General features: G+C 52.2%; 1 protein-coding gene across 4 annotated transcripts; it reads right to left on the bottom strand.

The window, feature by feature from the left end:
* Positions 1-27703, bottom strand: LOC105497409 (glutathione hydrolase 5 proenzyme). Of its 4 annotated transcripts, none has more exons than XM_011768479.2 (12): positions 27103-27703; positions 14476-14606; positions 14100-14195; positions 13417-13612; positions 12625-12782; positions 11955-12101; positions 7442-7578; positions 6886-7076; positions 6372-6478; positions 6071-6240; positions 5820-5930; positions 1-466 (listed from the first exon to the last, which is right to left on the bottom strand). In XM_011768479.2, the coding sequence occupies exons 1-12, from the start codon at positions 27273-27275 to the stop codon at positions 320-322; spliced, it is 1764 nt and encodes a 587-aa protein (XP_011766781.2). In that variant the 5' UTR covers positions 27276-27703; the 3' UTR covers positions 1-319. The 4 variants fall into 4 exon arrangements, with proteins under 4 accessions (XP_011766781.2, XP_011766783.2, XP_011766784.2 ...); XM_011768481.2 differs by having other exon boundaries at positions 6071-6237; positions 27103-27689; XM_011768482.2 differs by lacking the exon at positions 5820-5930 and having other exon boundaries at positions 27103-27692.
* Positions 27704-27965: the final 262 nt, after the last annotated feature.

Here is a 27965-nt window from a genome sequence, read left to right as displayed (position 1 = left end):
TCAGGCCACTGTCCGCCTCTTCTTTAATCTTGAACTGGAGGATATACAGGTTGAGCGGGTGGGAGAGTGGCCCCAGGCAAGACGCCTGAGGAGGGATAGAGAGGCCCATTCAGGGCCACCAGGGGCTCTGGGAAAGGGGGTCAGGGACGGGGCCCAGCCTCCCATCTGCCCAGCTGGTCCCTGCCACCTCTTCCACTCTCAGCTGGACTCCCCTGCCAGGGGTCCAGATCCTGCCGGAGTACTTGGTCCCCCAGCCATGTCCGGCCTGGACATAGGACCCATGGTGGGGCCGGACTTCAGGTCTGGGCAGAGCAGTGTCTCAGTAGCCTGCGGCCTCCCCACCCTTCCTCAGGTCCGAGACGGCATACACACAGGCCCCCTCCTGGGACACGGCCTGGACCACGTTCAAGAAGAAGGGCCTCTGGGTCTGGTTCTGGCCACGGTCTTGGAGTCCCCTCTGTACCTCCTGGAGAGGAGAGAAAGCAGGTTCACAGGGGAGGGCAGCTCAGCCCATCTCCCGAAGGAAGGGGCCTCTGCAAGAAATGAGAAAAATGATCAAAAGGCAAGACTGAGAAGAAGAGGGCCTGAAGACACAGGAAGAGGGGAGGACCTGATGGGAGCATGGAAGAGATCTAAAGGCCCATAGAGGACAAGGTCAGCCTCCAGGGACTATGTATGAAGGACACCACCCAGGCCTGAAGACCTCCAGATGCAAGTTCATGTCTGTTCTGGATCCAAGGACACCAGGGCCTTGAAGTACAAATCTGAGTTCAGGGGGCCTTCGATGAAGGGCATGGCTTCTCAAGATTTAGACACTGAGGCCAGACACAGTGGCTCACACCTGTAATCCCAACACTTTGGGAGGCTGAGGAAGGAGGATCACTTGAGGCCAGGAGTTTGAGATCAGCCTGGGCAATACAGAAAGATCCTGTTTCTCCGAAAAAAAAAAAAAAAAAGGCAGGCATGGTGGCACATACCTACAGTGTTAGCCACTTGGGAGCCAAGGTGGGAGGATCACTTGAGGCCAGGAGTTTGAGAGCAGCCAGGGCAACAACAAAGCAAGACACCGTCTCTACAAGAAAATCAAAAATTGGGCTGGGCCCGGTGGCTCACACCTGTAATCCCAGCACTTTTGGAGGCTGAGGCAGGAGGATCTTTTGAGCTCAGGAGTTCAAGACCAGCCTGGGCAACATAGCGAGATCACGTCTTTATTAAAAAAGAAAAGAAAAAAAAATTAGTCGGGTGTGGTGGCCCTGTGCTTGTAGTCCCAGCTACTCAGGAGGCTGAAGCAGGAGGATCCCTTGAGGCCAGGAGTTTGAGGCTACAGTGAGCCTTGATCGTGACACTGCACTCCAGCCTGGGCAAAAGAGCAAGACTGAAACCACCTTTGCAAAATTATGACTGAGACAGTGAGAGATCTAACTTAATCAACTCCATCTTGCTTCTAACCTCCCAGTTGTCCTTGTTCATTCCTGGGTGTAGGCTGAACTAACTTTGAGAGAAACTTAGTTTATAGTTTATTTATTTATTTATTTATTTATTTATTTATTTATTTATTTTTTGAGACAGAGTCTCGCTCTGTCACCCAGGCTGGAGTGCAGTGGCCGGATCTCAGCTCACTGCAAGCTCCGCCTCCCGGGTTTACGCCATTCTCCGGCCTCAGCCTCCAGAGTAGCTGGGACTACAGGCGCCCGCCACCTCGCCCGGCTAGTTTTTTGTATTTCTTAATACAGACGGGGTTTCACCGTGTTAGCCAGGATAGTCTCGATCTCCTGACCTCGTGATCCGCCCGTCTCGGCCTCCCAAAGTGCTGGGATTACAGGCTTGAGCCACCGCGCCCGGCCAGTTTTTAGTTTAAAACAAAGACAGTAGGCCGGGCGCGTTTTTGAGATGGAGTCCTGCTCTGTCACCCATGCTGGCATGCAATGGCATGATCTTGGCTCACTGCAACTTCCCCTTCCAGATTCAAGTGATTCTCTTGCCTCAGCCTCCCCAGTAGCTGGGATTACAGACGCCTGCCACTACGCCCTGCTAATTTTTGTATTTTTAGTAGAGACAGGTTTTTGCCATGTTGGCCAGGCTGGTCTCCCGACTTCAGGTGATCCACCCACCTCAGCCTCCCAAAGTGCTGGGATTACAGGCGTGAGCCACCGGGCCCAGCCAACTCCCTGTGATTTCATCCCTGACCAGTCAGCACTCCTGGCTCATTGGCTTCCCCCAACCCACCAAGCTGTCCTTAAAAACACTGCACCCTAGCCAGGTGCGGTGGTCATGCCTGTAATCCCAGCACTTTGGGAGGCCGAGGTGGGCAGATCACCTGAGGTCAGGAGTTCGAGACCATCCTGGCCAACATGGAGAAACCCTGTTTCTGCTAAAAATACAAAAATTAGCCAGGCTTGGTGGCACACACCTGAAATCCCAGCTACTTGGGAGGCTGAGACATGAGAATTGCTTGACCCCAGGAGGCAGAGGTTACAGATCATGCCACTGCACTCCAGCCTGGGCGACAGAGCAAGACTCTGTCTCAAAAACAAAACAAAACAAACACGAAAAAACTCTACTCCCCGAATGTTCAGGTAGACTGATTTGAGTAATAATAAAACTCCGGTCTCCCACCCAGCAGGCTCTGCCTGAATTACTCTTTCTCTATTGTAATTCCCCTGTCTTGATGAATCCGCGGTTACAAGACCTTGCCTCAAAAAAATTTCAAAAAAGACCTATGATCTCAACACACGATGTCAAGACCTTAGACACCCCGGAACCCACAACTTTAGGGCCCTTCTGGTGTCTGTTGGTGGAGAATTCAGCTAGGATAAGGACGTGAATACCCATGAATCCAAGGAAATTAAATCCCTAAGCTAAAGGCACACACAGTCCCACAGTGTGAGACACTCAGGGTATGGGAGCCTACAGGCTCAGACTCAAGACCCTGAATTTGTGGACTTCAAGGAAGTCAGAGACCAAAGTAGCCCTAGCCTTGTGCTTGTTCCTAAGATGCCAAGTACCTTGCCCGGGGGCTATGGTCCTCACGAACTACCAGTCTGTAAAGAGGCAGAGGTTCTAGAGTACAGGGACCTGTGCTACGAGGGCCCCGTGTTTCCAGATACCATTTAAGACTAATGACCTGAGAACTTGGCTGGGTGCAGTCACTCACACCTGTAATCCCAGCAATTTAGGAGGCCGAGGCAGGCGGATACCTGAGGTCAGGAGTTCCAGACCAGCCTGGCCAATATGGCAAAACCCCATCTCTACTAATAATACAAAAATTAGCCAGGCATGGTGGTGTGGGCCTGTAATCCCAGCTACTCGGGAGGCTGAGGCAGGAGAATCACTTGAACCCAGGAGGTGGAGGTTGCAATGAGCTGAGATCGCGCCACTGCACTCCGGCCTGGGTGACAGAGTGAAACTGTGTCTCAACGACAATAACAAGCCAAAAAAAGAAAAAGAAAAAAGACTTGTCAGGCCCGGGAACCTTACCCCGCAGGGCCTGAGATTCCGGAGACATCTAGGTGCTTCAAGTGATGCCACATGGCCTGAGCTGCTGACAGGGTAAATGAGGTCTTTGGAGCCCTGCACATTTGGCTATAAGTTCCCCGTGCCTGACAATTCGTAGAATTGCCCACTGTCCTTAGACTTGAAGGCCAAGATCCTCACTGCTGAAGCCAAAGCTGGACTTACAGTGCTCAGAGACTCCATTCCTCAGAGTCCACTGGCCAAACTCCAAGACTCTGAAGATCAAAGAGTCTCCTCACCCTAGTCCCTGGGCCTTAGCTGTGAAGGTCCTTGGAGGCTCGAAGTCTCCAACCCAGAGTTTAGGATTTACTCCATGGAAAGCCCTAGACCTGAATAGCTGACATTCCAACTCCCCAAGGGAACTGAGAACCTTAAGTTCGTGGGCCACTGGATTCCATTAATCCCAGTCCCCAGACTGTCAACTCCCAAATTCTCAGCATTTCAGGTCCTCAGAGTGAAAGGTCCTGAGAATTGATGTTCACGAGGACAAAGGTCCTTCAGTCAAGAGTCAAGGGAGGGCCAGGCACAGTGGCTCATGCCTGTAAGCCCAGCATTTTGGGAGGCCAAGGTGGGCAGCTCACTTGAGGTTGGGAGTTCGAGACCAGCCTGGCCAACATGAGGAAACCCCGTCTTTACTAAAAACACAAAAATTAGCCAGGCTTGGTTTGCACGCCTGTAGTCCCAGCTACTCAGAGGCTGAGGCAGGAGAATTGCTTGAACCTGGGAAGCGGAGGTTGTGGTGAGGCAAGATTGTGCCACTGCACTCCAGCCTGAGTGACAGAGTGAGACTGCCTAAAAAATAAAAATAAAATAAAAAAAGAGTCAAGGGAGGAGGGCTCCAAAGCATGTGCCCTGGATCTTGAAATCCTCCATATCTAAGATCCCTGGAACCTGAGAGCCCTGAGAGGGTCTTCCTGTCATGCGAAGGACCCTACATGGGGAGGGAGGCCTGCAAACTCCAAGAATTTGAGCCTAACAGGCTGAGGTCCTTAGTCTCAAGGTGTGAAGACTAAGACTGTTGGGGACTACACTCTGTTCCTACACTAAGGTCCCAGTCCATGGTTCTCAGGTTCTAAGGGCTTGGAAGGTGGACTTGAAACCGAAGAAATCTCATAACAGGAGAGGCAGCTTTGAGGACTTTGAACCTCAGTTAGCTGAACTGAACTGACCTCAGGAACCAAGTTTGGAGCCTTGAAAAGATATCAATCTTTTTTTTTTTTTTTTTTTTTTTTTTTTTGAGACAGAATTTTGCTTTTGTTGCCCAGGCAACAAAAATCGTGCAATGGCACGATCTCAGCTCACTGCAACCTCCGCCTCCCAGGTTCAAGCAATTCTCCTGCCTCAGCCTCCTGAGTAGCTGGGATTACAGGTGTGCGCCACCATGCCTGGCTAATTTTTGTATTTTTACTAGAGACGGGGTTTCACCATGTTGGCCAGGCTGGCCTGGAAGTCCTCACCTCAGGTTATCCACCTGCCTCTGCCTCCCAAAGTGCTGGGATTACAGGCATGACCACAGTGCCCGGCCCTATCAATCTTTTAAATAGGTCATAACAAAGGGCATCCATCAACCCAAAGATTCTCCAAGGAAGCCAAGTCTGTGTCTATGGATGGAGGAGGAGTCAACCAGGAGAATTCAGCCCCTGGAGCTGCACCCTGGGCTTTTGTGGGGAATCAAAAAAATGTTTGTAGGCCAGACATGGTGGCTCACGCCTATAATTCCAGCATTTTGGGAGGCCAAGGTGGGAAGATTGCTTGAGCTCAGGAGTTCAAGACCAGCCTAGGCAACGTGGCGAGAGACCCTGTCTCTACGAAAAACAAAAAAATAAAAACTATCCAGGTGTGGTGGCACACACCTGTAGTAAAAATTACCACCAATGCCCCAGAAGAAAATCACTTTATAGACTGCCACAGGAAAAACAACCTCTTTTACAAATAAAGTCACAAATATAAGTTACAAATCACACAAGGAAATAGTCACCATGAGGGAGAGTCTGAGAGGCCCCAGCTAGGAAAACTCACTTCTGAAAAATGGCATCAATGACAGACCAGAGAGACCAAGTTGCTGAGATCCTCAGCCTGGGAGCAGTGTAGACAACACCCTACTCTCTGTCTTGGAGGCCACGGAACTGGCCTGGAGGTCACTGACAGCCTCACCCATCGAGGTCCCCAACTCCTATGGCCCCCCAAAGCTGAAGTGTACCTGGCCTAAGAATCTCAGTGACTGAGTTCCTCTCAGGTGGCTTTGAGCAGCATGGACCTGGGGAGTGGGCTCTGCCCTAGGCATCCAGCTTGGACCTCAGCCTCACCTGGCTGAAGCTGGGCTCGTACTCCACACGGCCCTTACTGTTGACATGCAGGATGGGGGCTGCAATGGCCGCTCTCAGGTCAAAGCCAAGCCACAGCTTGTTCGTGATGGCCTGGGGGAGAGATGAGGGATGCAGGGAGAAAGGGGGTACCCTCTACCCTACTTCAGCCCTCACATCCCCACTCCAGGGAGAGTCAGACAGTATGCTGCCCAGAGAGGAGACACTGGAGCCCAGAGCCCCCCCAGACTCACCTGGGCCACGGCAGAGATGATGAGCTCCCCGCCAGCCCCGCCAATCACTAGCTTCGACCCCTGGGCTTTGCTGATCAGGATGGAGGGCACCATGGAGGACGGGGACCGCTCGCCTGGAACTGGGGGCCAGCACCCTCCGGGAGCTCCACTCACCCTGTCTCCATTCACTGCTGAGCAAACAGCAGCTTAGCGAGTGCAGTGACCCATCCAGGGGTCAGCATGCAGCCCCAGCCCAACCCCCTCTCTCCTCTCCCCTGGTGGGGAGCCCTTGTGGACCCCGGGTGGGAAGCCTTGTTCTCACCAGGTGAGGGGGTGGTGCCAGAACCCCAGGGGCATCGCTCGCATAAGTCCAGGAGCTCATTGTTGAGGATGATGCCTGTCCGTGGTGAATACACCATCGCTCCAAAGCTGCAGCCGTGGAGGCAGAGCCTGGGCTCCCACCAGACACCGCCTGCCCTGCCCACCTTGCAGGACCCCCTCATTTTACAGCTGCCCCGAAGCATGCTGGAGCCACTGTTCTCTCCCTGGCATCACCCAGGAGGGGTCCCCAAAGACCCACCTGTGCCCCCATATCAGGGCACCCTTCTGAGTGAGGCCGCCCATTCCCAGATAAGTCTTGGCTCGGGGCCACCCCAGCAGCAGCCTTTCCAGCCAGAGATGTCAGGGGTGGGGGCCTCTTTTGAAACAGAGGAGGAGACAAAGGGCAAAAGCAAGGTGCTGCCCCATGGGGACAAGTGAGGGGACATGGGGCTGGGGGAGTGCAGGTCTAGGAGAGGAGGAGTGAGGCCACCAGCCTTCCCCCAGGCCCCACGCACGGTGTGTTGATGGTGCTGGTGGCAGCCACGGCACTGCCATCCTCCCCCAGCACAGACACATGGGATGTGCCTGTCCCGTGGCCCCAGGCCTCGGCCAAGCTGTAGTGGCTGAGCTGGTGGTCCCCCCGGCCATCGATCTGTTGGCGGATGAGCTGGGCCAGGGTCTCCTCTAGCAGGTCCCGGGAGGCATTCTGGGGTGGGTGGGCAGGTGGCAGGATCAGTGAGGGGCCAAGCGGGATCCATAGAACCAAGGGCAGGACAAGCTCAGCCCCCATGGGAGCCACCTCCAGCCTGTCCTCTACCTTGTGGCCAGGCCTCCCTCAAACGCAGGCTAAGTCTAGACTCTGCCCACCCTCCAGGTCCTTTGAGATATGGTGCCACTCCTGCATCTGACCCCCGTACCTGCCACCCCGGGATCCCTTTCAGTCCTGCCCTGGCCTAGAACCACATACATCTCCCTCCAACCTCCCCCTGCTGGGCCTGACCCTCCTTTCATGCTAAGTCCTAAGCCAGGGAGGAGGACAGCCCCCAATCCCAGCAACCTCAGCAACCTCACCTGGAGCTTCGGGTGGCTGCGAGGGTCCCCCAGCCTCCACCTCTGCCCCCTGGCAAACTTGAGCGTCTCCACAAGGTGGTGGTACATGTTCACCCTCCCCTCAGGCCTGGCCACAGACTCTGCTGAGAAGTTGAACCCTGGAGAGGGGTCGGGGCACAGGTTGGGGTCACCCTATGTAAAGGGTTGAATGTTGCCCCCCTCCCCAGAGAGCTCCACCCACATCTTAATTCCCAAAACCTGTGGATACTACTTACATAGCACAAGAGTGACTAATACCTTAAGTGGAAAAGTATGTTAACGATTTTTTTTGAGACAGAGTCTCACTCTGTCGCCCAGGCTGGAGTGCAATGGTGCAGTCTCAGCTCACTGCAACCTCCATCTCCCAGGTTCAAGGGATTCTTGTGCCTCAGTCTCCTGAGTAGCTGATACTACGTGCGTTCGCCACCACGCCCAGCTAATTTTTTCTTTTTTTGTATTTTTAGTAGAGACAGGGTTTTGCCATGTTGTTCAGGCTGGTCTCAAACTCCTGGCCTCAAGTGATCTGTCTGCCTTGGCCTCCCAAAGTGCTGGGATTATAGGCATGAGCCATCATGCCCCGCCTTTTTTGTGTTTTTTGGAGGAGTCTTCCTCTGTCGCCCAGGCTGGAGTGTGTGGCGTGATCTCAGCTTACTGCAATCTCCACCTCCTGGGTTCAAGTGATTCTTTCGCCTCAGCCTTCTGAGTAGCTAGGACTGCAGGCGCATGCCACCATGCCTGGCTAATTTTTGTATTTTTAGTAGAGATGGGGCTTCACTGTGTTAGCCAGGCTGGTCTCCAACTCCTGACCTCAAGTGATCCACCCGCCTTAGCCTCCCAAAGTGCTGGGATTACAGGCATGAGCCACCACACCCAGCCTAAAGTATGTAAAACATTTTGAGAGGAGGAGATGATCCTGGGTTATCTAGATGTGCCCTGAATGTGATCACAGTGTACTTGTAAGACAGACACACAGAGGAGAGGACACACAGAGCAGAGGAGAAACCAGTGTGACCATGGAGACAGAGACTGGAGTGAGGCAGCCACAAGCCAAGGAACGCTGGCAGCCACTGGAAGTGGTAAGAGGCGGTGAAAATTGTCAAAATAGAGCTGCAGCCATATGTGGTGGTTCACACCTGTAATCCCAGCACTTTGGAAGGCTGAGGTGACAGGATTGAAGTGAGGTTGAGGCTGCAGTGAGCCTTGACAGTGCCACTGCACTCCAGCCCAGGTGACAGAGCAAGACCCTGCCTCAAAAAACAAACAACTCACAACCTTACACAAAGGCCATCACAACCTTACACAAAAAATACTTCTGCAAAGACATCTGCCCAGGAGTGGCCTGTCCAGCCTCAGACTAGTGCCACCCTTATCACTTTTCCATGCATCCCAGTAACCAAAGATGATCATTTCAAAACGTTTTTTTCTTTGTTTGTTTGTTTGTTTGTTTGAGACGGATCTCACTCTGTCCCCCAGGCTGGAGAGCAGTGGCATGATCTCGGCTCACTGCAAGCTCTATCTCCTGGGTTCACACCATTCTCCTGCCTCAGCCTCCCAAGCAGCTGGGACTACAGGCGCCCACCACCATGCCTGGCTAATTTTTTGTATTTTTAGTAGAGACAGGATTTCACTGTGCTAGCCAGGATGGTCTCAATCTCCTGACCTTGTGATCTGCCCGCCTTGGCCTCCCAAAGCGCTGGGATTACAGGCATGAGCTACCAAGCCAAGCCCAAAACAGTTATATACCAAAGCTAAGCTATGAGGACGCAAAGCTAAGCTTAGCTTTATATACCAAAACTAAGCTATGAGGATGCAAAGGAATAAAAACAATATACTGGGCCAGGCGCAGTAGTTTATGCCTATAATCCTAGCACTTTGGGAGGCCAAGGCGGGTGAATCACCTGAGTTCAGGAGTTCGAGACCAGTCTGGCTAACATGATGAAACCCTATCTCTACTAATAATATAAAAATTAGCTGGGCATGGTGGCACACACGGGTAGTCCTAGCTACTAGGGAGGCTGAGGCAGGAGAATCGCTTGAACCGGGAGGTGGAGGTTGCAGTGAGCTGAGAGCTCACCGTTGCACTCCAGCCTGGGTGACAAGAGTGAAACTCCATCTCCAAAAAACCGGAATGATATAATGGGGCCCAGCATGGTGGCTCACACCTATAATCCCAGCACTTTGGGAGGACAAGGCAGGCGGATCACCTGAGGTCAGGAGTTCAAGACCAGCCTGGCCAACATGGTGAAACCTCATCTTTACTAATAATACAAAAAAAAAAAAAAAAGATGTGGTGGCAGGCGCTACTTGGGAGGCTGAGGCAGGAAAATCGCTTGAATCCAGGTGGCGGAGGTTGTAGTGAACCGAGATGCACCATTGCACCCCAGCTTTGGTGACAGAGCGAGACTCTGTCTCGGGGGGATAATGCTATAATGGACCGTGGGAACTCAAGGGGAAGGGTGGGAGGCAGATGAGGGATAAAAGACTACACACTAGGTACAGTGTGTACTGCTTGGGTAATGGGTGCACCAAGGTCTCAGAAATCGCCACTAAAGGACAGGTGCAGTGGCTCATGCCTGTAATCCCAGCACTTTGGGAGGCTGAGGCAGGCAGATCACTTGAAGTCAGGAGTTTCAGACAAGCCTGGCCAACATGGTGAAACCCCATTTCTTTTTTTTTTTTTTTTTTTTTGAGACGGAGTCTCGCTCTGTCGCCCAGGCTGGAGTGCAGTGGCCGGATCTCAGCTCACTGCAAGCTCCGCCTCCCGGGTTCGGGCCATTCTCCTGTCTCAGCCTCCTGAGTAGCTGGGACTACAGGCGCCCGCCACCTCGCCCGGCTAGTTTTTTGTATTTTTTAGTAGAGACGGGGGTGAAACCCCATTTCTACTAAAAAAGGCTGAGACTGGAGAATTGCTTGAATCTGGGAGGCAGAGGTTGCAGTGAGCTAAGATCATGCCACTGCTCTCCAGCCTGGGCCACGGAGTGAGATTCCATCTCAAAAAAAGAAGTCATCCACTCAATAACTTTTCCATGCGGCCGAACACCACGTGTTCCCCCAAAACTAATGAAATAAAAATAAAATAGCCAGGCAGAGGTGGCTCACGTCTGAAATCCCAGCACTTTGGGAGGCTAAGGCAAGTGGGTCAGTTAAGGTCAAGAGTTCAAGACCAGCCAGGCCAACATGGTGAAACCCCGTCTCTACTAAAAAGAAAAAAAATCATCTGGGCATGGTGGCTCAAGCCTGTAATCCTAGCACTTTGGGAGGCCGAGGTGGGCGGATCACCTGACATCAGGAGTTTCAAGACCAGACTGATCAACATGGCAAACTTATCTCTACCAAAAATACAAAAATTAACCGGGTATGATGGCAGGCACCTGTAATCCCAGCTACTTGGGAGGCTGAGGCAGGAGAATCGCTTGTACCTGAGAGGCAGAGGTTGCAATGAGCTGAGATCATGCCATTGCACTCTAGTCTGGGCGACAGATCAAGACTCTGTCTCAAAAAAAAAAAAAAAAAAAAAAGGAAAAAAAAAAGATAAAAATCAGCGGCATGTGGTGGCCCATGCCTGTAATCCCAGCTACTTGGGAGGCTGAGTCAGGAGAACTGCTTGAACCCAGGAAGTAGAGCTTGCAGTGAACCGAGATTGTGCCACTGTGCTCTAGCCTAAGTGACAGAGCAAGACACCATCTCAATAATAATAATAACAATGCAATGAAAAAAATAAAATATACAATAAATTATCATTGATTATAAGCAAAAAAATTATATACTCTTCCTCATTTTCTTTTTGAGAACCTTTGTCTTCCTTCACCTCCCTGAACACACACACAGTTTACTGTAGCGTGGGTATTCCCACCGCGATGCCTACTCTGGAATAAACATCATTTTCTCTGAATATTGTTCAAAGAAACAACAGCCTTGTTCTGTTTTTTATTTAGGTCAACAAGGCAAAGAACAGACTCTCCCCTGGAGCCCCCAAGGGAATGCAGCCCTGTGGACACCTAGATATCGGGCTTCTGGCTTCCAGAACTGTGAGAGGACACATTGCTGTTATTTTAAGCCACCAAGCTTGTGGTGATTTGTAATGGCAGACACAGGACACTAATATTAAGCCAGCGCAGACAGCCCCAGGCCTTGGCACTGCCAGAACCCCCTGCAGGCTGCCTTGGGCTGGGCTGGTTTCGCTCCCCCAGGTGCATGTCCGTGATGGGCAGCCCACCACCCACACAGCCCACCTGCTTCTGAGTCTGGGACTGGTCACCTAGGGGGAGGAGGACTCTGGACAAACAATGTCACACCCTTCAGCAAAGCCTCACGTATGGGTGGAGCTGGAGGTCAGCTCTAAAACCCACCATCATGACTGGTTTACACAGCTCGGTCTTCACATTGTGCATCTGTGAACCCGGTTTATGGAGGAGGAGGCTGAGCTGGGCCTTGGCTGAGCTTGGAGTCTGAGTTCCCGGGTGTGGGGGGCCAGGGCTCTGGGCAGGGGCTTTACCTCTTAGCACATTGAGGATGAAGCTGAGAATGGCACCCCCTGCAGGTGGCGGTGGTGAGTACAGGGTATAGTCCCCCAGGGGCACCTCCAGGGCGTCCACTACCTCGGGCTGGAACTTGGCCAGGTCCTGCAGCGTCAGCTGGCTCCCTGGGGTGAGACGGAGAGGGCTCCATGAACAGATGGGGAAACTGAGGCAGGGAGGAATAGCCACTGGTGTCAGGTCACACAATGGGATCCCACTCGTGCTCTAGCCTTGTGGACACAGAGGGTGATGGCTGGTTTGTAGGCGGTGGCCTCAGGACCGGCCCCTTGGGGTCAAGCATGGAGGGGTGTACAGAGACCAGAGGCAGAGAGGCTGGGGAGGTGAAGGGGAAGATGGGAGAGGGAGCTGGCCTTTGAGAGCCTGTGAGAACGGTCAGCTCGGCTACCCAGGCCTGTTGTGACCATCAGTAACGCCCCTCTGCTGGCTCTAACCCGCAGGCTCTGCTCTCTGAGGTCCTGGACCACAGGGGTCCTTGGGCTGGCAGAGCTAGGTGCATGACCTCTCGGGGTCCCAGGCACCTCCAGCACTCCCTCAGGGCCTGGGAAGGAGCCTGCCCTCAACCCCCAGTGCCCAGAACTTGGCTCTTCCTCCAGCAGGGACAGGGCATGGGATCTCAAGGAGGCTGACCTTCCTTGGCAATGTCCTCCACCAGCATCCGGCCCAGCCTCCCCGTGTAGAAGACCTCCGCACCCTCTGTGGCCACGGTCTCCAGGGTGGTGGCCAGCGCAGGCCATGGGAGTGGGTCCTGAGGCCTCAGGGGTTCTGTCCCGTTGAAGAAGAGCTGGCTGGGGGATGGGGGGAGCCTCAGGGTGGGGGCAGGTCCTAGAGGCAGCCACACTCTTTCGGGGCTCTCGTGGGTGGAGTCCTCAGGACCCTACAGTGGGGGTGCCCTGACCCAGGGTCCCGAGGCGCTAGGGTGGACACCGGGGGACGGATTCCCTAGGAGGCGGTGGGACTGACACCACCCACCCCGCTCATGGCCCTGGTCCAGGGAGGGCAGATTTCCCAGTGGGGCCTGGGTCCACCTAGGGCCTGTCATCTCCTCACTCCTGGGAGGGGCTGACAGTGGGCTGGGTGGGGCGGGTGACAATGGCAGTTGAAGCCCTCCTGCCATGCCAGAGAGAGGGAGGAGGAGGCCGGGGCCAGGGCTGGTGGCAGAGCCCAAATCCATACCGTGGAGTCCTAGCACTTGGGCGACAAACTCCCCCCAGCCTCACCTGAGTTAGGCTGTGCCACAGGGGACCGGAAGGCCATAAACTGAAACAGGAAAGTGCTCTCTGTCTGGGCCTTAAGGTCGCCAGCACCCCAAGGGTCAATCCTCCAGTGTAGGAGGGACTGAGGCAGAGCTGGGGTGTGGACTGGGCCCAGACAGGATGTGGCCTTGAACCCAGGAGCCCAGGGCCACCATGTGGGGCTCACCGCAGGGTTGACGCCTGCAAGGAAGGCCGCAGGAAGCCGTTGTGCAGGAACTGGCTGAGGACGGGGGCCACCACATGCCCCCCTCGGAGCAGGGCGATGGTGGGCTGGAACAGCTGCGCCCAGGGCAGGCGGCCATGGCGGCGGTGGGCCTCGGCGTAGCCGCGGAGCTCCCCGGGCACCCCGATCCACTGGGCCCCTGCATGGCACATCCCAGCACTCAAACCTGTGGCTTCCAGGCCTTCCCAGGGGTTTGCCATCACCCCTACCTGTGGCCCCCCAGCTACAGCAGCCAGAGTGAGCTTTCTGGAGCCCACACCCGACCATGTCCCTCCCTGCTCAGACCACCTGTGGCTCCCCACAAAGTCCATGGCCAGGCCCAAGGGGCCCTGCACAAACTGGCCCCAGGAGCCCCACCCTGTCCCACTAACCCATCTCCACTCAACCTTCCAGGCCTTTGTCCAGCCTGGCCCTCTCCCAGGATCACCTCAGCTCGCCCATTCCCAAGGGGGACCTTCCCAATCCCTCAATCTCTGCAGGTTGGGGTTGGGGGTTCCCCATAGACTCCCTGTCCCCCAGTGCCAGGGAGTCACAGCCTGTCCATGAGGCACTGATCCTTTGGGGGGTGTAGTGGTCAGTCCTAGTGGCCTGGGGGGTGGGAGTGGGGGACCCCCATGGGGCCTCACCTCTACCCAGCGGCAGAGCCTGTGCACACCGGTCCAGCAGGCTCGGGGCGTGGTGGGCTGGCACTGTCTCCCGGGCATTGATGACCTCCACCTTCCCTGGAGTAGGGCAGGGCAGGTGAGCGCTCACGGACCCTGCAGACAGCCCCTGGCCTGCTCCAGGCCTCAGTTTCCATCTCTGCATTATGAGATGGACTCTGGGCTAACAGGGGGACAGGAGTTGACACAAGGGCTTTGCACAGCTGAGGTGAAGGGGGCAGGACAGGGGGCCCAAGAGCACCCAGAAGCGGTCTTGAGTGGATGGGACTGGCTGGAGAAGGGGTTCCTCTGTGGTGTGGACAAGCCCATCTTCCCCATGGCAGGTCACATGTGGGCCCACCTGTCGTCACATTGTAGATGGTGAAGATGACCCCTCCACCCAGGCCCATGCTCTGAGGGTTGACGACGCTGGTGCAGACCAGAGCCGCGATGGTGGCGTCCACAGGTGAGCCCTGCTGCTGGAGAATGGCTCTAGGGGACACAGCACAGAGTCGGTGGTGGGGCTCCCCTCCCCCTGCCTCCCCACTAGGCTTGCTCAGCTGGCACTCATTGGAGAATGGTGACAGGTGGCCCATCTGCTGCCACCAAACCCCAGATTAGGTCACAGAACACAACCAGGCTTCCCCATCAAATCCAGCTGCTCACAGGTCCACAACATTCTACAGCTGCAAATGTGATGCCATTTACACTGACCTTTGCCATATACAAGGTGCTTCTCAGTTTGCAAAGTGCTTCTGTTGCCATTGCTCCCAGCAGCACCAGCTCATATGCCATAGGCAGAACCAGGCCTAGGCCACCTCTCAGTCCCTCACAATGGCCCTGGAGCCCACCATGGTACTCCACTCCCCATCTCACTAGGGACACTCTGGCCACAACTACTTCAAAGCTGGTCTTTGGCAGGTGGCCCCAGGATCCTTCCCACCACCAGGGCATGGGGCTTGAGCTGACAAGCCCCACAAATTCTCCTGGGGCCCTGAGCCTATGGAAATGCTCTGGCCTAGGCCAAGCATGGTGGCTCATGCCTGTAATCCCAGCACTTTGGGAGGCCGAGGCAGGCGGATCACTTGAGGTCAGGAGTTCGAGACCAGCCTGGCCAACATGGTGAAACCCTGTCTCTACTAAAAATACAAAACTTATCTGAATGTGATGGTGGGCACCTGTAATCCCAGCTACGCGGGAGGCTGAGGCAGGAGAATCGCTTGAACCTGGCAGGCAGAGGTTACAGTGAGCCAAAATCGTGCCATTGCACTCCAGCCTGGCAACAGAGCAAGAGTGTCTCAGAAAGAGAGAGACAGAGAGAGAGAGAGAGAGAAGGAAGGAAGGAAGGAAGGAAGGAAGGAAGGAAGGAAGGAGAGAGAAAGAAAGAAAAGAAAGAAAAAGAGGCCGGGCCCGGTGGCTCAAGCCTGTAATCCCAGCACTTTGGGAGGCCGAGACAGGCTGATCACGAGGTCAGGAGATCGAGACCATCCTGGCTAACACGGTGAAACCCCGTCTCTACTAAAAAATACAAAAAACTAGCCGGGCGAGGTGGCGGGCGCCTGTAGTCCCAACTACTCGGGAAGCTGAGGCAGGAGAATGGCGTGAACCCGGGAGGCGGAGCTTGCAGTGAGCTGAGATCCGGCCACTGCACTCCAGCCTGGGCGGCAGAGCGAGACTCCGTCTCAAAAAAAAAAAAAAAAAAAAAGAAAGAAAAAGAAAGATGAAAGAAAAGAAAGAAAGAGAGAGAGAAAAAAAGAAAAAGAAAGAAGGAAAGAAAGAAAGAAAGAAAAAGAAAGAAAGAGAGAGAGAAAGAAAGAAAGGGAATGCATGCTCTGGCCTACCCCTCCCCATCTATCACGGGCAGCAAGAGGTGGGCCCTTCAGTGCTGAGGGGCTGGTCAGCCTGGCCTACACTGTGACCCTGTCCCTGGGGCACAGGCCTGCACAGCTCACCGAGGACAACCTCTTCCCTTACACCCAGGAATGCTCCCCAGAACCTCAAGAAGCCAACTTTTCCCTTTTTTTGGACGGAGTTTCACTCTTGTTGCCCAGGCTATAGGGCAATGGCATGATTTCAGCTCACCACAACCTCTGCCTCCTGGGTTCAAGTGATTCTCCTGCCTCAGCCTCCCGAGTAGCTGGGATTACAGGCATGTGCCACCATGCCCGGCTAATTTTGTATTTTTAGTAGAGACAGGGTTTCTCCATGTTGGTCAAGCTGGTCTCGAACTCCTGACATCAGATGATCTGCCCACCTCAGCCTCCCAAAGCGCCGGGATTACAGGCATGAGCCACTGCACCCGGTCAGAAGCCAGCATTTAAATACCAGTTGCAGATGGGGAAACCAAGGCCCAAAGAGGGAGTGGACCTGGGTCCCTGCACCCACCCCATGGAGCCTCTGGCCCTAGCACCCTCCTTCGGCTAAGGTGTCTGTGGCTGGACCTGGCGGTTCCATCTGGACACAAACCCTCCCCAGCTCCTGAGCCACATGGCCCTCCCTGGCCCAACGTGGCACACATGGGCGCCATAGGGACACATGTAATCTTGGAATGGGAAAGAGAGCACAAAGCCAGAAGATGAAATAAACAAGTCAGGCATAAGCACTAATTTTAATAATAATAAAACACCATAAACAAAGCCAAATGACAAACTGGAGGGAAAAACACTTTAAATGCCCATCCCAGACAAAGGTCTCACCTCCTAACTAAATGGAGTGCACCCTTGCTTCCCCAACCTGTCTGCTTCCAGCCTTGTCAACTGTTTTGGCTTTCGGGGCAAAATGGGGAAAACGGTTACAGATGGGAAAACCAAAGTCCCAAGAGGGAACGGCCCGGTACCCTGCACCCACCTCCCCTACGCTGCCAGGCTTTGGTTTTCCTCCCACCTCCCTCGACTCCTGATGTTGGGGGCCCCAGGCTTGGTCCGTGGTCCTTGTGCATCTATCTCTTCTCCCTGGGTGAGTCCATCTAGGCTCATGGCATGAGATGCAACCTGTGTGCTGGTAACTCCCCAACTTTATCTCCAGCCAGTCCTCTCCCTACACTCCAGACACTTATACCCAGCTATGCACAAGATACCTGCACCGGCTGTCTAAGAAACATTTCAAACATACCATGACCTAAACTGTACTTTTGATTTTCCTTCCAACTTTCCCCGCGAAATGGCTCATCTCCTAGTCCTCGTTGTCTTAGAAATAGACACAACCACCCCCCCCCTTTTGCTCAGCGCCTACACCCTGGAGCCATCCTGGATTGGTCACTTTCTTCCTTCCCCACATCCAACCCACCAACGACTCAGGTTGGAGGTTCTACCTCCATCTCCACCACATTGGTCCAAGCCACCAACCTCCCTCACCTGGGTTATTGCAATGGCCTCCTACCCAGGCCCCAGCGTTAGCCTTGCTCCCTTACATTAAAAAAAAAAATCCACTAAGGCTGGGCAGGATGGCTCACACCTGTAATCCCAGCACTTTGGGAGGCTGAGGCGGGCAGATCACGAGGTCAGGAGATCGAGACTAACTGGCTAACACGGTGAAACCCCGTCTCTACTAAAAATACAAAAAATTAGCCGGACGTGGTGGCAGGCGACTGTAGTCCCAGCTACTCAGGAGGCTGAGGCAGGAGAATGGCCTAAACCCGGGAGGCGGAGCTTGCAGTGAGCCAAGATCGAGCCACTGCACTCCAGCCTGGGGGACACAGTGAGACTTCGTCTCAAAAAAAAAAAAAAAAAAAAAAAAAAAAATATGTTAAATGTAAGTCAGACTTCCTGGTAATGGGAGACTGTAATTCAGACCACAATTCCCGCAGAGAACTAGAAAAGCCTAGCAAATAGAAAACATGCTTAAAGGCATAGGAGGCAGAGAAGGACAGGGCTGGAGACAGACAAGGCCAGCATTCCCCTCAAGGCGACAGCCAATCCTGAAGAGGAGGCTGAGAAATAGATCAGTGATTTTTTTTTTTTCTTTTTTCTCTTTTTTTTTTTTTTTTTTTGCTTTTTATTTTGCTGAGACAGGGTCACCATTACCTTTAATGGTAAAAACTGCAATTACCTTTGTACCAACCTAACATATTGCTCAGGCTGGTCTCAAATTCCTGGCCTGAAGCAATCCTCCTGCCTCAGTCTCCCGAGTAGCTGGGACTATAGGCGTGAGCCACCACACCTGGTCTAGAGCAGTGCTGTTGACCTACTCACGTGGCTGAGGGAGGGGATGCCACAATGCCCCACACGTGGGGGTGCAGGTTTCTTACTCTAGGAGTGACAGTCAACCAGAAATAGAGCAGCCCTCAGGAGCACTGGATCCAGCTTCAGATCATCTCAGCCACTCAAATTGCCTAAAGGACATCCCAGAATTTCAGACTCCTAGGCCTCAAATTATTTAATTTTTATTTATTTATTTATTTGAGACAGCATTTCACTCTGTTGCCCAGGCTGGAGTGCAGTGCCTCGATCTCAGCTCACTGCAACCTCTACCTCCTGGGTTCAAGCAATTCTCTTGTCTCAGCCTCCCAAGTAGCTGGGATTACAGCCACCCGCCACCACGCTCAGCTAATTTTTGTCTTTTTAGTAAAGACAGGGTTTCACTGTGTTGGCCAGGCTGGTCTCGAACTCCTGACCTCATGATCTGCCCACCTCAGCCTCCCAAAGTGCTGGGATTACAAGCATGAGCCACCGCACCCAGCCTCTAACAATTTTTATACACACCCTCCAGTGCTAAATTAAAAACAACCAAGCAAACAAGGAAATAAGACAGCAGGAACAAACCTCAAGAGAAAGCACAGACAACTTTTAAAACGGCCTATAGGATCTCCAGATTATGGAACTCTCAGACCATGTACTTTAAAATAAGTACTTTATATCTATATTCAAGGATATAAAGAAACAAGAATTTTATCAAAAAACTAGCAACTATTAAAAATGGAGGCTGGGAGTGGTGGCTTAGGCCTATAATCCCAGCACTTTGGGAGGCAGAGGCAGGAGAATCACACGAGGCCGGGAGTTCAAGACTAGCCTGGCTAACATGGCGAAGCACCACCTCTACTAAAAATACAAAAATGAGCTAGGCATGGTGGTAATCCCAGTTATTCAGGAGGCTGAGGCATGAGAATCGCTTGAACCCGGGAGGTGGAGGCTACAGTGAGTTGAGATCTCACCACTGCACTCCAGCCTGGGCAGTAGATAGAGACTGAGTCTCAAAAAAAAAAAAAAAAAAAAAAATTGGAATTAGGAACTCAATTTGAACAGCAGACTAGAGACAAACATGCAAAAAAAAAAAAAAATTGTGAACTGGGAGATAGGGTTTTTATTTTTATTTATTTATTTATTTATTTTTGAGACAGAGTCTCACTCTGTCACCCAGGCTGGAGTGCAATGGCATGATCTGGCATGATCTCTGCTCACTGCAACCTCCACTCCCTGGGTTCAAGCAATTCTCCCACCTTGGCCTTCTGAGTAGCTGGGATTACAGGCACCGGCCACCACGCCTGGCTAATTGGGAGACAGTTTGATACAAAATATACAAAATGAAGTACAAGGAGAAAAATAGATAAAACATACAGGAAATGGATTAAGAGACATGGGGGATACTTTAACAAGGCATAGGTCATGTGAAATTGGAGTCTCATAAGGAGAGTAGAGAGAGGATGGGGAAGACATAATACTTGAAGAGATAAAACTGAGAATTTTCTAAAGTGGACAAAAAAGAATCAAGCCATGGAATGAAGAGCCACCTAAATGTATCAGTGTAAAACTGCTCAAAGCAAAGGCAAACTTTTTAAAGTAGCCAGAGGAAAAAAAGATACTGCCTTCTGGCCAGGGTGAGGGGGCGGCTCACGCCTGTAATCCCAGCATTTGGGAGGCTGAGGCAGGTGGATCACCTGAACTGAGGAGTTCAAGACCAGCCTGGCCAATATGGCAAAAATCCATCTCTACTAAAAATACAAAAATTAGCTGGGCGTGGTAGTGGACACCTGTAATCCCAGCTACTTTGGAGGCTGAGGCAGAGAATTGCTTGAATCCAGGAGGCAGAGCTTGCAGTGAGCTGAGATCGCACAGCTGCACTCCAGCTTGGGCGACAGAGTGAGACTCCATCTCAAAAAACAAAACAACATAAAAAGACATTACCTTCAAATGAGCAAAATTAGATTGAGAATTGGCTTCCCAATAAAAACAAGATAAATCAGATACAAGGGAACCATGTTTCCAAACTGAGGAAAGAAAATATCTGCCAACCTAGAATTCTACGCCCACTAACAATATCCTTCAAAAGTGAAAATGGCCAGCCACGGTGGCTCATGCCTGTAATCCCAGCACTTTGGAAGGCCGAGGCGAGTGGATCACCTGAGGTCAGGAGTTCAAGACCAGCCTGGCCAACATGGTAAAACCCCATCTCTGCCAAAAATACAAAAATTAGACAGGTGTGGTGGTGGGTACCTGTAATCCCAGCTACTTGCAAAGCTGAGGCACAAGAGTCGTTTGAACCCTGTAGGTGGAGATTGCAGGGAGCTGAGATCTCGCCACTGCACTCTAGTCTGGGGGACAGAGTGAGAATCTGTCTTAAAAAAACAAAAAAAAGGGCCGGGTGCAGTGACTCACGCCTGTAATCTCTGCACTTTGGGAGGTCAAGGCAGGTGAATTGCCTGAGGTCAGGAGTTCAAGACCAGTCTGGCCAACATGGTGAAACTCTGTCTCTACCATAAATATAAAAAAATTAGCAGGGCATGGTGTCATGCACCTGTTGTAATCCCAGCTACTCGGGAGGCTGAGGCAGGGAAACTGCTTGAACCAGGGAAGTGGAGGTTGCAGTGAGTGGAGATTGTGCCACTGCACTCCAGCCTGGGCGACAGAGCGAGACTCTATCTCAAAAAAAAAAAAAAAAAGTACAAAAATTAGCCAGGCTTGGTGGCTCACGCCTGGAATCCCAGCTACTCAGGAGGCTGAGACAGGAGAATCACTTGAACCTGGGAGGCAGAAGTTGCAGTGAGCTGAGATCACACCACTGCACTCCAGCCTGGGTAACAGAGCGAGACTTGGTCTCAAAAAAACAAAAGAGTGAAAGTGGAATATATATATATATATGGAATATATATGTATATTTTGCCCATGTCACAGCCCTCAGGAGATCCTTGACCATGTGCCCAAAGATATTTTTTCCCAAAGTTATTTTTATAAATAAAAACAAAGGGTGGCCAGGCACGGTGGCTCATGCCTGTAATCCCAGCATTTTGGGAGGCCAAGGCGGGTGTATCACGAGATTAGGAGATCGAGACCATCCTGGCTAACACAGTGAAACCTGTCTCTACTAAAAAATACAAAAAATTAGCTGGGCATGGTGGCGGGCACCTGTAGTCCCAGCTACTCGGGAGGCTGAGGCAGGAGAATGGCGTGAACCCGGGAGGCGGAGCTTGCAGTGAGCTGAGATTGCGCCAGCCTGGGTGACAGAGCGACACTCTGTCTCAAAAAAAAAAAAAAAAAAAAGGGTAACAGAAGAGGTAAATGTGTGGGTGAATCTAAATGAATGTTATTGTTATAAAATTGTAGTAGTATAGAAAATGATATCTTGTGGGGTTTAAAATAAATAAAGCATACTGAAATATGTATGGGTAAAGTTATATATCTGGATTTGCACTGAAATAATGTGGGGTAGAAGGAAGTAGGAAAGAGAAAGAGTATACATGAAATTAGCTTGGCCATAAGATTGTTGTTGAAATTGAATGGATACATGGGGCTTCATTATACAATTCTCTTTACTTTTACATTGCTCTATACTCTCAACATAAATAAGAATAAAAACACAGAAAACACACAGATACATCTATGCACATACACACACACACGCATATTTAAAATACACAAAAGTATTAACATATAAGTCGTTGGGGGTAAATTTCGTTCCTGTTCCAAGGTTCTTGTACTGACTAGGAAGAGGATAGAAATACTAACTCATAGGCTGGGCGCGGTGGCTCATGCCTGTAATCCCAACACTTTAGGACGCCGAGGCAGGCAGATCTCTTAAGGTCAGGAGTTCAAGGTCAGCCTGGCCAACATGGTGAAACCCTGTCTCTACTAGAAAAAAACAAAAGTTAGCCGGGCATAGTGGTGCACGCCTGTGGTCTCAGCTACTCAGGAGACTGAGGCAGGAGAATTGCTTGAACCTAAGAGGCAGAGGTTGCAGTGAACCAAGATCGCTCCACTGCACTCCAGCCTGGACAGCAGAGCAAGACTCCCTCTATCTCAAGAAAAAACAAATCAACAAAAAAAGGTACTAACTCATGTTAAGACTTTGGTAAGTGAAGGATGCATGTTGTAAGCTCTAAAATAATCTGCTGTCATCTTTTAAAATAACTCCAAGACTGTACAGTTATGAAACTAATAGAGAAGCAGGAAATTGAATAATAAAAATAATAAATGCAAAACAAGATGTGAGAGGAGATAAGAAGAAACAGAACAGGCAGGGAAAACAAACTGGTGGTGGCTTTCAACCCAAATAAATCATTAGTTACATTTAAAAGGACAATCAATAAAAATTAAAGTAATTGGAAATAAAGTAAAACCCAACTAATGGCTTTTATATAAGGACACAGAAAGGTGGAAAATAATGAAAAATATATCATACATGCACTAACCCAGAAAGCTGTATAACTTTTTTTTTTTTTTTTTTTTTTTTTTTTTTTGAGATAGAGCCTCACTCTGTCTCCCAGGCTGGAGCGCAGTGACGTGATCTTGGCTCACAGCAATCTCTCCCTTCTAGGCTCATGTGATTCTCCCCCCTCAACCTCCCAAGTAGCTGGGACTACAAGTGTGCCAAGTTAGAATTATATTAACCACACCCAGCTAATTTTTGTATTTTTGTAGAGGCAGAGTCTCACCATGTTGCCCAGGCTGGTCTTGAACTCCTGGGCTTTGACGATCCACCCACCTTGACCTCCCAAAGTGCTGAGATTACAGGCATGAGCCACCATGCCCAGCATTACTATTTTTAATGAAGTAGACTTCAAGAAGAAAAGTATTATTAGAGATAAGACACACATCGCGGAAAAGAAGAAATTACTAGGAGACGGGTGCGGTGGCTCACGCCTGTAATCCCAGCACTTTGGGAGGCCAAGGCAGGCAGATCACATGAGTTCGGGAGTTTGAGACCAACCTGACCCACATGGAGAAACCCTGCCTCTACCAAAAATACAAAATTAGCCAGGTGTGGTGGTGCATGCCTGTAATCCCAGCTACTTGGGAGGCTAAGGCAGGAGAATCGCTTGAACCCAGGAGGCGGAGGTTGCGGTGAGCCGAGATCTCACCACTGCACTCCAGCCTGGGCAACAAGAGCGAAACTCCGTCTCAAAAAAAAAAAAAAAGAAGAAGTTACTAGCTAGGTTCAGTATTACTTAACATCCAGGAAACTGGATGTAAAAGTTTTTTAGAGAAACTAAACCAATAGGTTATACATAGACAGAGAGAGATTTATTTAGGAATTGGCTCACACGACTGTGGGGACTAGCAAATTTAAAATCTGTAGGGCATGCCCGCAGGCTATAAATTAAGGTAAGAGTTGATCTCGAAGTCTGGAACCTAAAACCTGTAGAGCAGTCAGCAGGCCAGAAACTCAAGCAGGATTTATGTGTTATAGTCTTGAAGCAGAATTCCTGCTTCTCTGGGAAACCTCAGTTTTTGTTCTTAAGGCCTTCAACTGATTGGAGGTGGCCCACCCATATTATGGTGAGTATTCTGTTTTACTTAAAGTCAACTGCCTGTCAATGTTAACCACATCTATGAAATAACCTCCCAGCAAGATACCGACAAGTGGCCGGGCGCGGTGGCTCAAGCCTGTAATCCCAGCACTTTGGGAGGCCGAGACGGGCGGATCACGAGGTCAGGAGATCGAGACCATCCTGGCTAACACGGTGAAATCCCGTCTCTATTAAGAAATACAAAAAACTAGCCGGGCGAGGTGGCGGGCGCCTGTAGTCCCAGCTACTCGGGAGGCTGAGGCCGGAGAATGGCGTAAACCCGGGAGGCGGAGCTTGCAGTGAGCTGAGATCCGGCCACTGCACTCCAGCCTGGGTGACAGAGCGAGACTCCGTCTCAAAAAAAAAAAAAAAAAAAAAAGATACTAACAAGTATTTGACCAAACAATGGGGCATCATAACTAAGGCAAGTTGGCACATAAATTAACCATCAGGAGCAAACAGGATATCCAAAAAACAAAGTACTAGGGGTAGTATATCTTATATAGTGATTATAATTATGTAAAACATATAATTATAGAATGAAGATATTAAGATAACCATTAGAACAAAAATACAAACTTTTCTCTCTGTTTTTTGAGACCAAATCTTGCTCTGTCACCCAGGTTGGAGTGCAGTGGTGCAATCTTGGCTTACTGCAACCTTTGCCTCCCAGGTTCAAGTGATTCTCCTGCCTCAGCCTCCCGAGTAGCTGGGATTATAGGCACCTGCTACCATGCCCGGCTAATTTTTGTATTTTCAGTAGAGACGGAGTTTCACCATGTTGCCCAGGCTGGTCTCCAACTCCTGACGTCAAGTGATCCACCCGCCTCGGCCTCCCAAAGTGCTGGGATTACAGGTGTGAGCCACCATGCTCAGCCAAAAATCACCTTTTTGACAAGGATCTCCAGTCATTATGCTGGAGATGTCACCATGCTTCTTTTGTATGTCTACTAGGCATGGTGCTGGGTTCACACTCACATAAGCCTTAGGAACTCACACCCAGAGGTGCCAGCTGTAGCAGAATCCCAAGAATAAAACCTGCTGAAAGAGTAGGAGACTGGGCCGGGCACCGTGGCTCACTCTTGTAATCCCAGCAGTTTGGGAGGCCGAGGTGGGCAAATCATGAGGTCAAGAGATTGAGACCATTCTGGCCAACATAGAGAAACCCTGTCTCTACCAAAAATACAGAAATTAACTGGGCATGGTGGCTGGCGCCTGTAGTCCCAGCTACTCAGGAGGCTGAGGCAGGAGAATCATTTGAACCGAGGAGGTGGAGGTTGCAGTGAGCCGAAATCGCGCCACTGCACTCCAGCCTGGTGACAGAGCGAGGCACCGTCTCAAACAAACAAACAAACAAACAGCAGGAGACTGGACTCTGGGAGGGCCTGCTGGTGAGAGGTGAGCACAGAGGGGAGAGATGGAGGCAGGAGCATGGGCTTCTGGTGGCCCCAGCAGACCCTGCGGCAGCATGGCCAGGGGCCCCTGCAGGGAGGGATCTCGACCAGGATGACGCTGCAGCAGGCCTCTTCCTGAGGCCCCCAGCCAGCCCGGCCAGGGTCCCAGCGTCCAGTGACCCCTGTTCCGCAGCAGCAGCTGGGGCCAGCCCCAGGCTCTCTTCCACTCCCAGCTTCTGAAAACAGGAAGTGGAGAGAGTTGTTCGATAAAACACTGGGGCAAACCACATCCTCTCTCTTCACCAAGGGAGAGTTTGAGGGAGTGCCGGCGGAGGGAGCATTAGAGCAGAGACCCCCTAGCCAACCACTGACCCTCACGCACACAGCAGGGCATGCTACAGAGACCCCCAGACAGTCACTTGGGGAGACCCAGTAGGTCCAGACTCCACTCAGAGATCTGTGGCAGCAGGTCCCCACTCCCAAAGGCCACGTGCCCACGGTGGTCTCTGGTGCCTGAGACCCCAGTCTCATTTGCATCTTTGCAACTTTGAGTTTAAGTGGGTGCCACATCTCTGTATGTCCTCCTGAGCAGAGGAGGGGCACAGCCTGGGGTGGCAGCTGGCATCAATCCCTCAAATCCCCTGGGAGCCACTGGGGAGACCAAGCAGTCCCCAGCCCCCACTTGTCCCTGAGCTGTCATTCTCAGCCCTGTGGGAGGAGACAAAAATCCCTGAAGAGAAACCAAATGATCAGGTCAGGAGGGGCTGGGGGGTGGCATGAGCAATCAGGGCAGGGAAGGATGGACAGATGGGGGAATGGAGGGAGGAAGGAATGACTCAAAAGGTGAATGAATGAACAAAGAGAGAGAACGGCCACGCCTCCCTTGCTTTAGTTTACAAAGCACTGGGATCCTCCCAAGAGCCTGCAAGACAGAACTTCTGGGAAGCAGACCAGGTGGCTGGCAGGGAGGGGAGGCTTGCCCCGGCTTTTGTGGGCCCAATGGGAGGCAGGGGGCAGGAAGGGGCGTTCTGTATGTGTCCTCTCTGCAGTGGCAGCAGCGGAGGCCTCCCTTGGGCTGGGTTTCCTGGAAGAGGGTCAGGAAACACCCACCGTGGCCCCTCTCCACCACACCCTCATCCCGGACACCAAGTATCAGTCACTCAGCTCACGAGACCCAGGCCCTGACTCAGGGAGAGAGGATGTGAGGGGTGGGGCACCAGGCTCCCCAGGACAGAGAGACCCGAGATGTGGTCATGGGCTGGGAATTGGGGCAGACTGGCTGTGGCAGCATTGTGTGTACCCCAGCAGGCCAGTACCCACACAGGGAGCCTCTGAAGCCCTTCACCTATGACCCTGGGAGAAGACCCCAGCCTTGGAGAATTGGCCTCACCCAAGGGGCCTGCACTGGCCAGCAGGGTCAGGTGGGGCCAGACTGGTTCCCACCTAGGATATGCAAATGGGCCTCCTGAATCCTGGAGCCAGGTGTGGACTCACACACGACTGTCCCTAAATCACCATCTGCCCCATGGGCACACCCTGCCACCTGTTCTGTGCAAGGGCCCTGAGGCTGCCTCCTTGCGCCCAAGCCCTGCAGGTGCTGAAGCCCACACACACACACACACACACACACACACACACACACATACCCACAATCACACACACACACACACGCACACTCACACACACACTCACACACACATTCCCACACCCCCACACACTCACACACACACTCACACTCTCAAACACACATGCACGCAATCACACACTCACACACACTCCCCACACACCCATACACACACTCACTCACACACACGCACCTTCTCCAGGAGGGTCTGGCTGCCAAGGGCCACCCAGCTCCCCGCCACCTCTCACTCACCGTCCAATATCCGAGCAAACCTTGGAGTCGGCAGCAACAGCAGCGTGGGCAAAGGCCTGGGGGCCGCAGGGGGCTTGGTGGCGAGAGAGGATCACAGCCAGCACAATGACAGCCAGCGCCAGCCCCAGCCCCAGCAGGACTAGGCCGACCGTGGCCCCACAGCCCCGGGCCATGGCTCTGTGGCCCAGGAGGAGAGGGGAGGCCGGTGAGCAGACACAGGGACAGATGGGTGGGCAGATGGATGGACAAGAAGATGCACAGATAGACTCACAGATAATTGGACAGATGGACAAACAGGTGGGGCCACAGACAGACACAAAGATGGATCAACAGACAGGCCAGATAGCTGGACGAAGAGGACAGTAAGAGAAAGATGGTCAGATAGACAATGGGACAGAGACAGGCTTACAGATGGGTGGACAGACAGATAGGTCTGAACAGCGGGCTGCCAGATGGACAGATGAGTGAATGGACGGATGGCTTGCGGCCGGCGGCTGTGACGTGCTGCTGCCCTCCCTAAATGCACACTATGGAGTGGCCAAACTCACGCCTCAACTTCTAGTTTTCAGCTCCTGCTTGTTCCTGGCAGGAGGCCAGGCAGCAAAGCGTCTGAGGGGAGTTTTCCTTGCCTAGAGGAGCCAGCTGCTGTGTTAACTCCCTCACTGCCGGTAGGTCCAAAGGCCCCTGCCTGCCACTCACCAGAGGCCAGGGTCACACTGTCCCAATGTGCTGGAGAACTTGGCACCTGCTGCACTGCGGTTGCAGGTGGGGGCAGGGCTCCCAGGAATCTCCACACCATTCCCGGGGTTCCCGGCAGCTCCGGGAAAGCAGAGCTGGGGCTGCTCAACTATCTCCCCTGGATC

The sequence above is a fragment of the Macaca nemestrina genome, chromosome 15 (assembly GCF_043159975.1).
Source record: "Macaca nemestrina isolate mMacNem1 chromosome 15, mMacNem.hap1, whole genome shotgun sequence".
Lineage (NCBI taxonomy): Eukaryota > Metazoa > Chordata > Mammalia > Primates > Cercopithecidae > Macaca > Macaca nemestrina.
The sequence above is the reverse complement of the archived record's forward strand: the minus strand, read 5'-3'. Positions and strand labels throughout refer to the sequence as shown.